The sequence below is a fragment of the Hipposideros armiger genome, unplaced genomic scaffold, assembly GCF_001890085.2.
Source record: "Hipposideros armiger isolate ML-2016 unplaced genomic scaffold, ASM189008v1 scaffold_284, whole genome shotgun sequence".
Classification (NCBI taxonomy): Eukaryota; Metazoa; Chordata; class Mammalia; order Chiroptera; family Hipposideridae; genus Hipposideros; species Hipposideros armiger.
In genome coordinates this window covers 857,334-875,724 of record NW_017731634.1, presented here as the reverse complement: position 1 = coordinate 875,724, position 18,391 = coordinate 857,334, and the positions used below count along the sequence as shown (strand labels likewise).

The 18,391-nt window shown below is 50.3% G+C and overlaps 1 protein-coding gene across 1 annotated transcript in view; it reads right to left on the bottom strand.

The window, feature by feature from the left end:
• Positions 1–15,101, bottom strand: part of MMEL1 (membrane metalloendopeptidase like 1) — a 40,580-nt gene extending 25,479 nt beyond the window's left edge. The window contains exon 1 of the mRNA XM_019658529.1: positions 14,798–15,101. Within this exon, the coding sequence (XP_019514074.1) occupies positions 14,798–14,951 (154 nt within the window). The 5' untranslated portion in view covers positions 14,952–15,101. The remainder of the gene's footprint in view (positions 1–14,797) is intronic.
• Between the last annotated feature and the right edge of the window lie 3,290 nt (positions 15,102–18,391).

The following is an 18,391-nucleotide window of genomic DNA, read 5'->3' as shown; positions in this document are numbered from 1 at the left end:
TAGAGATTTTATAGGGATCACGTCTCTCTAAGGGAAAACAAGATAGACAGAAACAAATTAGACAGCACGAGAGGCCGCCCAAAAAGGCCAGTGGGGCGCTCAAAACTTACAGACTAAGATCCATAACCAATCTTTACTCGAGTCCCTGCAGGCCTTCCGTACCGAGAGTATCTATGGAGCCATCTGGGACGCCTTCCTGTTCCCCCGTTGGAGCCTGTTCATCCCTTCCAACCCGGAGACTCGGACTCACTCCTTTAACGGACTGTACACCGTTACCTCACCATCCCAATGGCTGTAAAGGTTTGCCCGACTAAGGACGGCCCAGAAACGAACCAGAGAGGGTCCAGGACACCTCGCCGGACTCCTTAAAGCTAAGACTGTCGCGCTCTGTGCTGTCCTAGCCCTGTTCCCCTCCGTACAGTCCAGATCGCGCCCAGTTTTCCCTCCCCACTGCCTTTGGGAGTTGCACTCCACCCCAAACCCTTCTAGAGGACCCCTTCTCTGAGACCCTAGCTATAAGCCCCAAACCAAATGGTTCCTGTTTTGAGCCCAGCAGTTTCCGTTGCTGTTTTAAACAGATTTCTACCCCTACCCCATTCCTGTTATCGCCTCTACCCAACAACAAAACAAGGTAGTCTCTGCGTTACCCTAGGAGAGACCTACTGCTTCTAGACTAACCAATCAGGAGTCATCCGGGACACTTTAGCCTTAGTTACAGACAATCTTAAAGATAAATATGTCACCCAAAATAGCCAACAAAACTGGTATCAGTCACTTTTCAACTGGTCTGCTTGGCTCACAACCCTCATCTCTGCTCTGGCAGGACCGCTGGTTCTTCTGCTCCTCGCCTTCCTTATAGGACCCTGTATCCTTAACGCTCTCACTGCTTTCGTTCGTCGCCAGGTCAGTCAGGTGAAGCTCCTGGTCCTCTGCCACCAATACACTCCCGTCCAGGAATGCGAATCAACGATTCGATTCCGCCTATGAGACCAGTGGGGACTGTGAGGACCCCGGCCCAGACCCTAGGCCAGACAGACTCACTTTTTAAAAATCATACTTCAGCTACTGCAGCTAAACTCTAAGCAGAACTTCCCGTTAAGACACCAGGGTTTGGTAATAATAGACAGTAAACGCCTAGCTTTACAAGAAATGGGTTGCAACAGAAATATTTAAAATGTTTTACAGAAGTAGTTTTGTCACAACTGGCTTGGAACATTTCACAAGAACTGACAGCGCTTTTTGCTTCTGCTTTTTGCCCAATACCCCGGAAAGCAAGCCCTATAAAACTTCCACCCGCCAAGACCTCGGGGCCGTTCTCCTCTTGCAGAGTGAGGCGGTCGCCAGGCTTGGCTCAATAGAGCCTTTGGACCAAAAACTCTGTCTCTTCGGTCTTTTTTAAGAAGTAAGGGCCTAACACTGTCACCTCTACCTGGAGGAGGGTGAGCGGGGATCAGGTCATGGGAGAAGAGGATCAGGGTGGAGAGAAGGGGAGAATCAGGTCATGGGAGGGGGCACGCCAGGCCTGGCCACCTTCCAGCCTGGCTGTGGCTGAATTTCCCCACCAAGAGGCGTGGGCACCTGGCGGGAAGGAGGAATGGGGACAGGGCTTGTCCGGCTCAGGGCTGTGTGTTGCCATGCAGCTGTCCAGCCGTCTGTCCCCCCGCGCTTAACCCTAAACTGACCCTTTTGAGGACACTGCTCATACACCTTGCGTCTCCCTGTTTGGCCCCAAAAGAAGGCCGGTTAGTCAATGACGGGTAAGATTCCTTGTGGGAGGAACAACTTAAGACAGGCATGGTCTGGTGCAGGCCATTAGGAGAAATCTTGGGGCTCACAGAGGTGGGCATGAGCCCTCACTCACCCCCCGAAAAGACTGGAGGTTTTCTACCTCTGTAGCTACATTCCGTCCCTCAACCTGCTTGGGAAGTGACCTGATGGTGTGGTAGTATCTGTCCTCAGCACAATCTTATCTTGTTTGCATATAGGGTGTGTGAAGGCAGAGCACCTGTCTTATCGCCTCAGGTGGACTCTCGGTATTAGCAGTTTGCAGGCGTCATGGGTAATCTGGCTTGAGCAAGTTCTCAGGAATGAGACTCACAGACTGTGGAGAGAACAATGCTACTTCCGGGTGGGTGGAGAAATAAAAGCGGTGTGTCTGCTCAATTTGGGCTTAGTCCACCAGGCTGGAGACCCTTGGCCCCACGCTCCTTTAACTCTTGACTATTTCTTTTATTTCTTAACCCTTTGCCGCCCCCTCTCGTTCTCCCACTGCTCATGTCTTGAGGGACGAGACAGCTGTGGGCAGGGCTGGGTCCTGGGACAGCCCTGGCCACAAAGTCTTCAGAGGGTGTGGGCAGCCCTGAAATGTGGGGCACTCCCTGGGGTCACGGCCATTTGCAAGAATGTGATGAAACGTGTGGCCTGGGGTGGGAGGAGCAGGTGTTTCTCCTCCAGCGACTGGCAGCTGCTCTTCCCGTGTATCACGTGCTCATCCATTACACCTGCACCTGTTGATTATTGTCGGCCAGCCTGGCGCTGGGCCCTGAGACTCACACAGGAGCCTGACATGGGCCGGGCCCTCCAGGAGCCCTCAGTGCAGAGGGGGAGGGGAGAAAAGCGCTGCGTGATACATACGTGGAGGCAAATCTGAGCTTCGGAGGGGAGGACAGTCCACAGGTCAGAAACAGCAGCGAGGTGGTGAGTGGGGGCCAAGTCCTCATCCTGTCTGCCAATCCCATCAGCCCAGAGCCTGGGACAAGAGACTAGATCTGGGACCTCAAAGGGCCACACCCTCAGTGACAGAGTGAACTAGGGCAGAGATGACAAGGGTGAGGAGAATTTCTGCTTCTGACTAATGTGGAAACAAACAGTGGCCCCTGCCCTAACATGCAGCTGGAGACACTGTGATGGAAAGCCAGTGGGGGGGCTGAGGACACAAAGAAACTTAAATGGATGGAATTCCATGAAGGGATGAGCCCCAGCAGGAGAGAAGGCACCTGTGGCAGCTTTCACTTGGCCCGGCAGGGGGAGGGGCAGACTGAAGCTGGAGGAACTTGTCACAAGCCTTTTGCACCTCCATATGGGCTGACAGAGGGTCACAGAGTCCTGCAGCCACCTGCCAGGCCTCATGGGGGCCTCCCCTGAGTGCATGGTCGGGGTGCCTGAAGGCAGGAGGGGTGCCTGAAGGCAGGAGCGGGCAAGAAAGCTGGGAGTTGGGGGTGGCTGGGTGGCTCAGTTGGTTAGAGCACAAGCTCTGAGCAACAGGGTTGCCGGTTCGATTCCCACATGGGCCAGTGAGCTGCATCCTCTGCAACTAGATTGAAGACAACGACTTGAGCTGAGCTGCAGCTGATCTGCTGGTGGGCGGCCGGATGGCTCAGTTGGTTACAGTGTGTGCTCTTAACATCAAGGTTGCCAGTTCGACTCCCACATGGGATGATGGGCTGAACCTTCCCCCACCCTCTCCCCCAACAACTGGATTGAAAACGGCGACTGGACTTGGAGCTGAGCTGCGCCCTCCACAACTAAGACTGAAGGACAACAGCTTGACTTGGAGCTGATGGGTCCTGGGAAAAACACACCGTTCCCCAATAAAGTTAAAAAAAGAAAGAAAGAAAGAAAGAAAGAAAGCTGGGAGCAATCCTCTCATACTAAGAATCATTCAAATGAGACCCACAATCAAGAAGAAAACCCAAACAGCCCAAAGAATGGACTCACAGGTGACCAGGTGTCAGAGTCAGTAGACAAGGTGTTTAAAATGGCTTGTACAGAAGATGGAAACATATTATCGATGTGTGATACATTTATAAGATAAATGAAAACTCTAAAAAAAGAACTGAATGTAAATGCAGTACAAGAAGTGAAGAATTTATGCGTTTAATGACACACTGAATACTGCAAAAGAAAGAGTTAAATGTCAATATACGTAGGTCCATAGAAATTATCCAAAGTGAGGCATAAAGAAAAAGGACCAAAAAAAGCCCTGAACTGAGAAAAATATTTACAAACCCCCAGAGCTAACAGTATAGTTAATGGTGAGAGAATGGGTCGTTTCCCAAAGACTGGACCTACTTAACATCAAACCAGAGGTCCTGCTAGTTCAATAAGACAAGAAAAGGAAACAAAAGGTATATAGGTAGGAAAAACATAATAAAACTCTCTCTATTTGCAGATGACATGATCATCTATTTAGAAAATCCCAAAGAATCAAACAAAAAAGCCTCCTAGAACTAATAAGATACTATAGCAGGTGGCAGGACACAAGGTTAATATACAAAGTCAATCTCTTTCCTACGTATCAGCAATGAATAATTGGAATTTGAGATTATAAAAACAACACCATTTATAATAGCACCTAAACATGAAAAAGTTAGGTGTAACTCTAACAAACTATGTACAGGACCCTTATGTGGAAAACTACAAAACACCAATGAAAAAAAATCAAGTCTCTAAAGAAATGGAGAGCTATTCTGTGTTCATGCATTGGAAGACAATTTTATGAAGGTGTCAGTTCTTCCTAACTTGGATCTATAGATTCATAATAATTCCAATCAAAATCTCAGCAAGCCTTTTTGTAGATATTGACCAAACGATTCTCGAGTTTCTATGGACAGACCAAAGGCCTAGACTATACAATACAATGATGAAGAAAAATGAAGTTGGAAGACACACATGACTGATTTCAATAACCGTAAGTCTACATGTAGTCAAGACAGCAGAGCATGGGCAAAAGGAGAGACACGTCGGTCAGCGGGACAGCACAAACAGCCCAGAAACAGACCCACACAAATATCGCCAACAGATGGCAAAGGTGCAAAGACAATTCAATGGAGAAAGGGCAGTCATTCTGCAAGAATCCCAGATAGGAAAACTGCACATCCATATAAAAAACAAACCGAAAGCCTCAGACACAGACCTTACACCTCCCACAAAAATTAACTTAGAATGAACCACAGACATAAATACAGTATGCAAAGCTATACAACGTTTTGAAGAAAACACAGGGGAAAATCTACACGGCCTCGCCCTTGGTGCTGACTTTGAAAATACAACATAAAAAAATACAACATAAATAGCACAATCCATGAAAGGAAAAAATTGGTAAGTCAGACTTGATTAAAATTAAAACCTTCTGCTCTGGCAAATGCTTTTGAAGAAAATGAAAAGATGAGCCACAAACTGGGACAACATATTTACAAACATATATCTGATAAAACTCTTGTATCCAAAATGGACAACGAACTCTTTTTTTTTTTCCTAAGATTTTATTGGGGAATCGGGGGAGGGGAACAGACAAGTTGCTGTCCTTTTGTTCTTCAGTCTAGTTGTGGAGGATGTCGCTTCACTGGCCCATGTTGGTATTATCATTGCACTCTTCCCGGCTGAGGCAGTCGCTCGCCAGCCATTGGATGGCTACTCACGGCGGCTCACGGCAGCCCCTGCTGGCTGCCGGCCGTTGGCCACTCACGGTAGCTCATGGCAGCCCACTGCAGCCCCACTGCAGCCGGCCACTCATGGCAGCCCAGTTCAGGTCGAGCTGTTGTTCACCATCTTAGCTGTAGAGGGCGCAGCGTCACTGGCCCTCATGTGGGATCTGAACCGGGGCCCTGCTGCTCAGAGCTGGCGTCCCAAGCCAGCTCTTAACCAACACGCCACTCGGCCGGCCCAACAAAGAACTCTTAAAACTCAACAATGAGAAAAGAAACATTCCAATTAAAAATGGGCAAAAGATATAGAAAGACACGTCACCCCAGGAAAGACACAGTTGGAAAGTAAACATCCACCCAAAGTCTAGTTTCCTTTCGTCACCTTATATTTGACCCCCGTTACCCACTTCACCCTCCCCCCACACTCCTTCCCCGCTGGTGACCACCAATCTTTTGTTTGTATCTATGAGTTTATTTTCATTTGTTTTGTTAGTCCATTTGTTGCTTTGTTTTGTATCTCATATATGAGTGAAATCATACAACTCTGTCCTTTTCCACCTGACTTATTTCACTTAGCATAATATTCTCAAGATCCGTCCTTGTTGCAAATGGCAGTATTTCATCTATTTTATAGCTGAGTAATATTACAGTGCGTGCGTGCGTGCGTGCGTGCGTGTGTGTGTGTGTGTGTGTGTGTGTGTGTGACATCTTCTTTGTCCTTTCATCCATCAATGGACACTTAGGTTGTTTCCATGTCTTGGATGTTGTAAACACTACTGCTATGAACATAAGGGTACATCTATCTTTATGACTGTTTTCATAGTTTTTGGATAAATACCTAGGGGTGGAATTGCTGGGTCATAAGATAGTTCTATTCTTAACTTTTTGAGGAGCCTCCACCCCGCCTTCCACAGCGGCTGCACCCATTACACTCCCGCCACCAGAGCGGAGGGCTCCTTTTTCTCCACATCCTCGCCGACACTATTGTCTCTTGTCTTTTTGATGACAGCCATTCTAGCAGGTGTGAGGTGCTATCTCATTGTGGTTTTGATAGCAAAACTATATTTAGAAGTTGAAAGTAAACCAAAGACATGTCAGATGAAAGCTGAGAGAATGTGTCTGCATCACACGCACGCTACAACGAATACTAAAGACCCATCTTCACACAGAAAGACCATGAAACCAGTTGGAAGCCCAGGTTGGTAGGAAAGAATGACGAACACCAGAAAGGACCAATAAGGGTAAATTGGGAGAATAAAGTGTTATGGAGATACAAGCAATGCTTCTGATCAGTTTGTTTCCAGGCTAGTCAGACACACCAAGAACAAATGATCCAAACTGAAGAGGCTCAGACCGCCTCCATCTTGCATCTCTGTCTGATTGTCTCCACCGTTCCCAGCACAGGCTGCCACAGCCTCTCGGCGGGGCGAATTCCTGGGGTAAGTTCAGGTGCTACGGCTCGAGCGGCCTGAGGATACAGCGAGCTGGCTCTTGAGGCCACATATTCCAAAGCGACACAGGCGGGACGGTCATGTTTTCCACCCTGCCCTTTACCTTATGTCACCTCATTAAATTGTCACAATACACGTGTGCAAGTCACTGTCGCCATTTTGCTGACGAGAAAGCTGACAGGAAGGTGGGGTGATGCGCCCAAGTCACCAGGAGGGGCCGAGTTTGGATTCCCAGTCCCCACATTCTCATTCCAAACCTTTGTTCCTCCAAGCGTGAGAAAAAGCTGGACAGCAAAGCCCTTGGGACGCAAAGGCCGAGCAGAAACGAAGGCTTCCTCTGCCGCGAACGCTGGCTCGACAGGAAACACGGCCCACAGGCCCCACACCAGGATATTTGTCTCCCTCATTATTCCAGAAGGGACGCGCTTTCCTGGCTACCCAGCTGATGGGGAATTTGCCCTGTGTTTGTGCGTGTTTGCTTGAATAACTTCTGTAATATGCAAATTATTTTCAAATAGACTCTACGTTAAAAAATAGTTTTGACATTTCCTCTGAAAGGTTTGTTCTCTTCTAAATCTTGATTTAAATAACTTACGTTTTCTATCTCTGTCTCTCTCATCTTCCTGTTTTTCTCTGTCTCTCTCAAAACACAAGAAAGAGGACTATGAAGAAGTGTGTCGGGTGGAAAGTAACCATCACCCCCAGGAAATGTATAACCACAGACTGGCTATTATGCAGGGGTGTGTGTGTGTGTGTGAGCGTACAGACCGCCTGTTCCATGAAACCTAAAGCTAAGAAATTCATTTCAAGCAGTTCCAAGTTGATAACACCCCAGGCGCCCAAGGGAAACAAACACACATATTCTCCAAAGGAAACTTTCTCAGCCCTGGTAACACAGGATCCCCACAGGTAAAGCTGATTAGAACATGAATTCATATCTATGAATAGACAAGCTTCCCAGAGTGAGAAACAACAAACAGGCTAGAACTCCAAGGGTTTCATATTTGGGGATTATCTGATCCCAGTGTATGGAAAGTGGCATCAGGGGCCCCAAATCTCAACCCTTCTCTGCATCCAGGCCTTTGCCATGTGACTTCACAGTTATTCCCAAAGGGGCACAGGTCACATCTCTTCTCTCCGCTGTGGGTTTGCCCCTGAGGCTTGCTTGGCCAATAGGATGAGGGGAGTAGAACGTATTCCTGTTCTTCACCTAGGTCCTAAGAGGCCTGTGTGCTTTAAGTTGTCCTTTGGGGCTTCTGCCGGGACAGGGACATGCCCAGGCCTGCTTGCTGGTCCTCGTGGGATGACAAAATGCACATGGAACACAGCTGCCCCTGTGTTCAGCTGAGATCAGCTGACCCCAATCAACCTAGAATGTGTCTCATGATAAACAGTTGTTGTTTTAAGCCCCTGAATGTTGGGGTGGTTTGTTTAGCAACAATAGCTAGCCGATGCAGGAAATAACCCAAGTATGTTTGAAATACTAAAAGAAATAAAAAAACAAAAAACAAGGGCAAGAAACGCTTTTAAAAGAATCAATTTGAAAATCAATTGAAAATTCTAGAAACAAACAAAAGTATAGTTGTTGAGATTAAATTTTTAAAAATCCAAAATGGACAGGTTAAGTAGCACATATAACAGAGCCGAAGAGAGATTCAGTGAATTGAAACGTAGTTCTAAAGAATTTACCCAGAATGCAGGACAAAGTCAAAGAGATGGAGAGCTTCCCCCAAAAGACACGGAGAACAGAGAAAGTTTGATCATATATGTAAGCAGGATTTTTGAAGGGGAGAATAGAGATACTGTGGAAGACACACTATTCAAAAAGGTGGTGGCTAAAATTTTCCAAACTGAATAAATGTTTTTAATGATTAGATGCGGGGATCACAACAGACCCAAAGCAGAACAAATAAAAGGAACTTCATAACTAGACACCTCATGGAATACCAAAGAGAAAGAGAAAACAGATCAGAGAAAAAGAAATTAAACCTGAGGAAAGAATTACAGTGATATTGTACTCAGTTGCTGAATAGCAGCGATGGAAGCGAGAAGACGGAGAAACTAAATCTTGAAGCTACTGAGAGAAAATGACTAAGCCAGAATTGTTTAACCAGTTAAAGTGTCACCGAAGGATGAGTCCTACATAAAGTTATTTTTAAATAAACAAAACGAAGAGTTTACTGCTGAGTGCTTGTTTACAGTACAGATCCAGAGGTCTTACCCTGTAAGATTCTTCGGTCCTACACATAACATAACATAACATAACATAACATAACATAACATAACATAACGTAACATAACATAAAGGCCTGTTATGGTTTGACTGTTTGTGTCCTCCCCCTAATTCGTATGCTGAAGCCCCAAGCCCCAAATGTGACTGTATTTGGAGGGAGGGCCTGGGATAAAGCTGAAGTGAGATCACAAGGGTGGGCCCTCATCTGACAGGGCTGGTGCTCTTAGAAGAGGAAGACACAGCAGACCTCTCTCTCCATCACGCAAGTGCCCGGCAAGAAGGCAGCCGACTGCAAGCTCAGAAGAGAGACCTCACCAGGAACCGACTTGGCCAGTGTCTTGATCCTGGATGTCTTCCTTCCAGAACTGTGATAAAATACATTTCTCTTGCTTAGGTCACCTAGCCTATGGTAGGTATTTCCTTACGTCAGCCCGAGCAGACTGAGACAGGGCCCAAGGCCTGGGTTTTAACAATCACCTTGGTTACTCTGATTACCAAGCAAGTTTGGCAAACAGTGTCCTAAAGCAACACTTCCCAAACTTCAGTGCAGGCCAATTACCTGGGGATGAAATGTAGGTTCTCATCCAGTAGCCAGGGGTGGGCCCTGAGTTTCCGAATCTCTAACAGGCTCCCAGATGAGGCCAGCACCTCTGCTCCATGGACCACACTTTGAATATGTGTACTTCAGGAAGGAGAAAACCTATTCCATAAGGATTGCCTGAGATGTAAGAGGAATAATGAGCAAAAAGATTGACTAGGATGTAGGAAAATCTAAATTCACATTGACTATATTGGGTAATGCTGCCTATATGTAGTAGATGAAAAATTAAAAACCAAATCCATGCCCACAATAACATGTGATTGGGATGGAGGGTGAGAGGAGAAGCGGTTCTAAATGCTTGTGTCGTTTGGAATAAATATGGAGATACTGATTAGCTGAATACTTTATCAAGTTAAATATGCATAGAGAAATTTAAGGGAGAGTAGTTCTGCCTTCTGCTTAGGACAGCAAAAGACCACAGCAGACTGGCATTCCCATCCTAACAAGAAACATCCGGATAATCTACAGAAATCACAACTTTCTTGGAGCCCATCTAGGACCTGAGGTCAGAAGGCAACCAGGAAAATAGTCTCAGAGAGTGACAAGCCCCTCCCAGGAGAGACAGGACACATTGACTCTGTCACCTTTGTGAGGACCCGGGAATAAGAGATGGACACCATACAAGTGAGTCAGAAGAAATCAGGTAAAATCGTAACCGATTCTTAAAGGTCAATTGTGAGTTAGCTTGCCAGTTTGGAAGAGCTGGGGTTCCCAACATGAGAGGATTTATGACTCACAAGATCTTTCCATGGGTCTTTATCAGGCGCCGATGAGAAAGACTGTGGACAGGTCTCAGGAGATCATAGAGAGGCCCCTTGGTGGCACAGGCACCCAGGAGGTCATGTTTCTGCCGAGGCATAGACACGAGGCTCCTCCTGCTTGTCTGGACCTCCTCTTGTAGGAAGCGAGAGCTTTAGGACACTGGCTAAGGGGACTGAACGATGTCACCCCTGGGGACCAGCTGGAAATCCACTGCTCTGCTCTGTAGGAGGTTCAGCAGTAAAGATCTTCTGCCCAGGGGACAGGGACAGGAGGCCTCTGCGGTTCCCGGATCTTAGGCTGACGTTAAGCTGAGGTCTGCTGCCACCAGGGGAGCAGCAGGAAACTCAGGGAGAAAGCAAAGTTCGATGGACATGGGGAACAGGGATGCTGAGAGCTCCACTCCAGGGCCTGGGCACAACAGGCTGTCGTCTGAGATTGAACCAGGGTTCCAGAGACCCTCCCCACCCACCAGCATGAGCCCAGCACGAGCCCAGCACTGAGGGTAACAAGAGTGGAAACAAACCCCCGCACCAGCTAACTCCTGACAAGACTAATTCAATCCTGCACACGAACAGACTGATAGAAGAGCAGGCGTGTCGTACTGTTTACCTCAGTCTCTCCTCTTCCTCTCATCATGTCCAGCATTCAGTAAAAATGTATGAGACACACGCATGCAAAAGCAAGAAAAAGCAACCCACTGCCGTAAGATCAAGAAATCAATAGAACTAGACTCAGCGATACCCCAGATATTGGCTCTATCAAGGAAGGACTTTAAAGTAACTGATTAATATGGTGAAGGTTCCAAGGGAAAAGGTAGATAACATGCATGAACAGATAAGAAATTTCAGCAAAGAGATGGAAACTATAAAAAGGAGTCACACAGAAATATCGGAAATTAAGAGCACATGGTTAGAGGTGAGGAATTTCTTTGGCTGAGCAGCACACTGGATACAACTGAGGAAAGAGATGGTGAACTTGAAGACTAATTAGAGTCAAACTCTTTAAACTGTATCACAAAGAATAAAAGAGTGAACAAAAACTGAACAGAGCACCCATATACTGTGAGATAACACAAACCATCCAACAGACATGTGTGTGGCGTCCCAGGACGAGAGAAATACCTGTATCATGAGGGTGGGCCCCCGGGCTGCTGAAGGAGCTAAGTCTGCCTTCTATTCGGGACGTCAGTAACAATATTGCTAGTGGGTCAATGACAACATCCGATATTTTGTTATTAAACCTGGTCATAAATAGCACTGTAGACTTTTTTTCTAAGTGTTACTGATATGTTAAATCACTGAACACCCAGCCTCTAACATTGTACTATGTTACATTCCATTATACAGATAAGGAAACTGAGGCACAGAGGTGAGAGGGAGGCCCTCCAAGGTCACACAGCTGGGAAGTGGGGGAGCTGGCTGGCCCAGCCAGGCTATCAGACTGAGAAGCCTGGGTGATAACCACAACCTTAAAATGTGTCCCCATGACCTGACACTGATACTACAGGGAGAAGGCCCAAGGCCAGGCTTGGAACGCGAGAAGACAGTCCAGTCCAGGGGCTGGCAATGTTTTTCTGTAAGGGGCCAGAGAGTTAAGCGTTTTAGGCTTGTGGTCCACATAGAAACTGTCTCACCTGTTCACTTAGCTCTTGTAGCACGAAAACATCCATAGACAATACATAAATGAATGGTGCAGCTGTGTGCCTATAAAACTTTATTTGCAAAAACAGGCAGTGGGACGGATTTGCGGGCCTTTGCAATAGACAATGAACATGGCAGGAGTGCAGGCATGGGACTGTATTTCCCACTGTAATTTTTATAAAAACATTTGATTTTCTGAAAAGGATTGTTCTATAACTTTTAAAATAACAAATATTAAGACAAAAAAAAACCCCAAAGATAACCATGAAAAGGATAGAAATATCAAACTTCCAAGCTAGTTGAGGGAAAATGGAGTGAAAAATAATAGATCAATCAATGGCAAAAGAAGGCAAGAAAAGAGGCAAAAGAGGCAAAAGAAGCAAAAAAGAACACAACAGGAAAAACATACGTTTCAGTCACCACAGAGAATGCAGACTAAGTCCTCCAGGTAAAAGACAGACAAAGACCAGCTATACTCTGCTGCAAGAGATACATCTAAAGCTAAAAACACAAAATTTCAACAAAAAAGAAATGGAAAAATAGACAAAGCAAATGCTAATAAGTATTTATGTATTATGGTCATATCAGAGAAAGGAGAATTGAAAACAGAACAGAATTTAAGGCAAAAAGCATTGCTAAGATAGAAAGGGTCAGAACATTTCTGGCCACATGATAACATAACCTTAGAGTAGGCAAACTGATACTTGACATAAATACAAGGAAAAGTGGTAGTTCTCTAGTGCAAAGTTTTAACACACACATCCTTCAATAATAGAAAGATCAAGAAAATGAAAAAAGCAAACAGAAGATTTGATTAATCTAATGGCTCTCTCTCTATATATCTCTATCTCTGCTTCCATCTCCATCTTGGTATCTCCACTTCCATCTAACAGTTAGTGATTGGCTGTATTCCACAAGCACACCCAGGTTATTTCTAAGACTGACCATGCGTTAGCCCTTAAGCCTCAGCAAATATCAAAGGATCAATCATATCACATAAACCATGGTTTCTGACAACAATGCAATTAAGTTAGAAACCAATTTAGAAAAAAGTAACTAAAAACATCTCCATGCATCTGGAAATTACAATAGCGAAGATTTCTAAATCACTCATGAATCAATAAAATTCATAGTGGAAATGAGAAAATACTTAGAAATAAATAATAACACTGCATATAAACCCTTCCATGAGCTCAGCCAGGACCGGAGGCTGAGAATGGCTGCATGGTCATCTCTGGGGAGTCTGGCACAGGAGTCCTGACTGTGGAGCCCTAGCAGAGACCCTACTTGTATGTGGGGGTTGGTGAGGAGGGGGAGACAGGCTGGGCAGGGAGGGTTCTACCTGTTGGGGTAGGCTCTGTGCTCCACATTACCCAGGAGAGAATGGGGCCCCCTTGCACCCCACAGCTGGGGTGGGTGGGGTCAACCCTGTTCCTAGGAAGCCTCTAAGTTTGGTGTTTTCAGCCTGGGGAGCCCTGAACAGAGGTTCCCTGGGGCCTGGGCTCCCTGGGCTCTCTGTGCAGCAAGTGATCCTTTCCCTGCCCCATGCCCATGGAGTTGGCAGTGCCCTACACTGGCAGGAGCCCAGGAGGTGCCAGAGAGCACAGCAGCTGGCACTTGGTCAGGCCGAGAGCAGCCCTGGATGGTGGGGGGATGGGGGTGGGGTTGGGAGGATGCCCACCACATCCACAGGGTGTACCCACTTCAGGTTCATAGAAACAGCCTTGCCCAGAGACGCATGGAGGTCCCACCGATGGGCAGAGGCTTGGGCCAGTGAGGGAACATTCTAGTAACAAAGCCTGTGCTGCCCTATTGTCGAGAGTGCAGAGAGGTGAGTGCTTCTGTAGATTCACCTGAGTCTTGAGCCCTCCACCTGCGGGAAGAGCAACCCAATACCTGCCGGCAGGTGTACACCCGATGGACACGACTCCCCCCCACCCACCCCCGGGGGCAGCAGGGCACAGCTGGGATTTGACTCGGGCTGCCTGGTGCCCAGGTGTATGCACGTGAGCCCCCAGGACTGAGGGGAAAGTCCGGGCTCCTCCACGTGGCCCTGGCGGTGTGGGGGTGGGGTGGGGGGCAGTGCCCTATACTGCGATTGGGGGTGTTCCTGCAGGGCAGCTCTGCCCTTGCCCCCCATTTCTCCGGGTCCCTAGCCCGGCTCCCTCCCACCATCTTGCAATAAGAGAGCCTGTCTGGGAAGCCACGAGGCCAGGGGAAGAGGATCCCAGGAGGTCCTTCCCACAGGGTGGCCATGGAGGCGCAGCGGAACCCCAGAAGTGGAGCGCGGGCTCCTGCTGCTGGGCCGGCCGGGAACTGCCGCTCGCGGAGCGGCCGGGAGGGGAGGGGGCCGCGCGAGGGGCGGGGGACCTGGTCTGCGGCAGCTCGGGAGTCCCGCAGAGGCCGCGGGTTCAGAGGCTGCAGCGACAGCCGCGCTCCAGCCGGAGCCTGGGCAGAGCCTTCTGGAAGGGGCCCCGGAAGCCCCGCAGGTCAGTGACCCTCCTATGGAGTCCGCGGCACAGTCCTGCAGCCGCCCGTGCCAGTGAGACCCCGCCTGTCCCACCTGACAAGGCCGGCTCCTCCCGGGTGGGTGGGCACGAAGGCCCTTCGGGGGCAGTGGGGGCCAGCCACTGTGAACAGCGTGCTGGGGTGGCAGGCCTGAGAGAGGGGGCCCCTTCACTCACCTCTGCTGTGGGCGTAGAGGAGGCCCAGGGTCACCAGGGCGCCTGTCGCCAGGAGCAGCAGGAGCAGCAGCAACCCCTCCAGGAAGCCTGGGCGCTTCTGCCCCGAGGGGCCAGCCATCTCCACCATCCCCACTGGGCTTTCGGGCTTCCCCATCACCAAGTCTCTAAAAGAGGGACGGTGCACAGCTGAGCAACCCCAAGGCCAAGGGCAGGGGCAGCGTCCACCCAGGGCAGGGGAGAGGCGGTGAGAGGCTTCTGAGTTCCTGTCCGAGGCTGGAGGGGCCCGAAGCTGGTTGGGAGCGGTGTCGTGTTCTTTTGGGGTGCTCAGCCCCTCTCTCCATTGCCAGGTACACAGCCGGCCCTGGAGCCTGTTTCACAGCTTTCCACACCTTCCTGGGCTGGAGTCTCCGAGCGCCCAGAGGCCCCTGGAGTGGAGGGAGGCCCAGCATGGTGGCCCTGGTGGCAGTCTCCCTCAAAGGCTTGCTTCTCCAAGCCCACTGTCTGGCAATGGGTGGTCTGGGGACCCCTCTGCTCACAGCTTGGGGTCCACATGCCAGACCCAGCCCAACTCCGTGTGTTTGTCGAGGGGCCACTGCAGTGGAGCCTGCCTGGGCACACTCACATGCATGCACACACTCACATGCACACTCAAGCACATGCATGTAAGCACGTGCATCTGCACACATCTGTGTGTGAGTCACACACATGTGTAGGAGTGTGTGCATGTGTGAGAGCATGTGTGCACGTGCTCCTTTGTGTGTGTGTCACGTGTGTGTGTGCACCGCCTTTGCTGGCACGCAGAGCCCTACCCCTGAAAGCTGCTTGGGCACTTGGGCAGCAGCTGGCTGCTGTCCTCACCTCAGGACATGCTCACACCCGATGTCTGCGCCCTGGTGCCCAGCCCTGCCCAAGGTGGGGCTGGCAGCCTGGGAGAAGCCTGAGGAAACAGACCCAGTCTTGCCCTTGGCAGGTAACATCAGGCTGTTGAGACCACGCAGGGCTGGCTTAGATGTTCTGACCCACCCATACCCGAGGGCCTGCCCGTGTTCACTTCCCACTCACAGGGGATCCTAGACGGTCTCGTAACTCTCTGGGCAGCACCTGCCGCATGCCCCACCTTAGAGAAGCAGGCCTGCTCTGATCTCAGGACCCTCTGGCGCCCCATCACCTCTCATGGTGCCCCCTGCCATCCTCCCTTCCCCAGATCCCTGCCTGCTGCCTGGCACTCCCCGGAAGTCCCCAGGCGAGGCCTTCCCTGGGTTCCGAATTCTTCAGCACAGCCGGCCCCAGCACCCCCTGCACTCCAGGCCTGATTGCGGCTTCACCACCAGACATACGCCCCTTATTTCTATTTCCATCTGCCCCTCAGGAACGTCATCCCCAGGGGCTCCATCTGCCTGGATCCCAGCACCTAGACTGGTGCCCACCACCCCAAGGCATCAACCAACATTTGTTGATTGAAAGAATGAATGGTATGAATGAATTTAGTTGGACAGGTCCAGACTGTCTTACTTTAATCGGGACGAATTCACTCAGCCCAGTAATCCACTTCATTCTGTCCTGCTGACTGCCAGAAACTTACATGACAAAAAGGCACATACACAAGAAAACCCTTTGAATCCAAGCTTTCTGCTAGAAAAGCGGCAGGGGGGCTGCCTGAGGTCCTCACCTGCGGCCTCTCCAGGCTATTGTGGGGGGAAGACAGGGGTCCTTACGGGAGAACTAGGCCGGGATTGGGACCTACCTGCCCCAGTCCAGGTGAAGCTGCGCATAAAATGCCTCACCCGCCCCCTGTATATTGGGCTGGGCGCTTGGAGGGTGTTCTCAGGGTGCTGCCCAGGAGAGCTGGCACAGCAGGCAGGCCCCTCGCTTAGCTCACCTTCAGGTCACTCGGGAATGTGTGTCGCCCGCAGGCAGGCAGGTCTCAGCAGGCAGGGTCAGGACGGCCTAGAGTTTTGGTGCGCCGGGGTCAGGTGGGAGGGGCTCCCAGGGCCAGGAGAGCAGTGACTTTGGGGGCTCAGTGAGGCTGGTGCTGGTTTCTTCCGCCTTCCGCCTTCTGGGCCCCCTTTGTGATGCAGGTGTGGGTTCCCTGGGGGTGGTGACCTTATTACAGTCAGTGAGTTCCATCTGGGATTGGTGTGGGGGAGGGGTCAGCGAGCAGCCCCTGGGGCCCCGACTCCCTAAGTGGGTGTCCCTTCCAGGGCCTCTGGCCCTGCCAACTGACTCCTGTCCTCCCTCACTTTGACCCCTCAGTCGACAGGCCACAGGGGCTTCTGGGAAGGCAGGCCTGAGCCTTCGCCTACCCTGCCCACTTTGCCTGAACGTTCGGGACCCGAGAGCCATGTTGGCTGGTGCTGGGGTTTGCAAAGGCCCCAACCGTGGGGTTCCTTTCCCTTAAGTCTCCAGTGAGGGTGCTGCATTCTGGGGCCCTCGCCAGGTGTAGGGGAAGTGGGGGTTCCTGCTTATTATGATATGGGGTGGGGCTGCCAGGAAGGGTCCCCACCCAGGGACACACACATTCAGCTAGCATGGGGCTCAGTCACCTCCCTCTGCCCCGGGGCACTCCAGGCTCAGACCCTAATCTCCAGGGGCCTGGAAGCCCTGGCTGGGGGAGCCGGAGAGGGACTTCTTGGCAGGTGCCCCAGATTGTGAATCAGCCTCCTCAGCCCCGCTGACAGGGGCCGGGGGGCTGTGGGCAGACCAGGCCCCTAAGAACCCAGACTCCCTTCTCCAGACCTGGTACCAGTGCTGTTCTGCTTCCGTTTCAGAATCCTGCGAATGAGTGGCCCCCCACGGCCCTGGGGCTCTCTGAGGGTGTCTGGGTGGAGCTGGGCCACAGAGCCAGGGTTGTGGCAAACAGCCCGAGGGCCCTGTTGGAAGCATGTAGTCCATGTTCAGGTGGCCTCAGGTTAAACCAAGCCCTGGAAGGGCAGCACTGTGGGGGCTCAGATCCCAGACACCACCCCCAGAGCCTAGGGAACGCTCTCCTTGGCCCCCTAGTTGTTCCCAGCAGCCCCATCAGAAGGCCCAGAAACCCACCCACTGCCGCACGCAGTGACAGTGCAGTAATGGCAGCATGGACTGTCCCGTGCCGCGGACTCTCCCGAGTGTCCTGGAGCACTTACGGGGAGAAAAGGACCTGCTGGGGTCTCTGAAGGCTCAGCTCAAGTCAGCCAGTCAGAGGAGTCCATGGCGGCCCCAAAGGTCCCCATGTCGCAAAGCCTCAGGGCTGGTATTGCGCAAAGCCAAACACACACTCGCTCCTGCACGTGGCATGGTTACAGTGTCGGTTGCACTTAGAAATTTTCACCAAGTTTCTTATGAAAAGTGAGGGCATTGATGGGGAAAGGAATGGGACGCTGAAACTAGGAAGGGGGCTGTCTGGTATGGCTCAGATGAAGCTGAGAACCTTGAACCCCCAAGTCCTCTGAACCCCTCTTCCCAGTGGAAGTGGCTTGTCCTCCACTGTCTGGGGAGACCAGCCTTTTCTCGTTACAAACCTGTGAGAACCTCCCGTGGGTTGGGGGCCTAGAAAGTGGATGTTCATCCTACTCAACCGTTCCTCCCACTAGCTTTTGACTCTAGATCCATAAG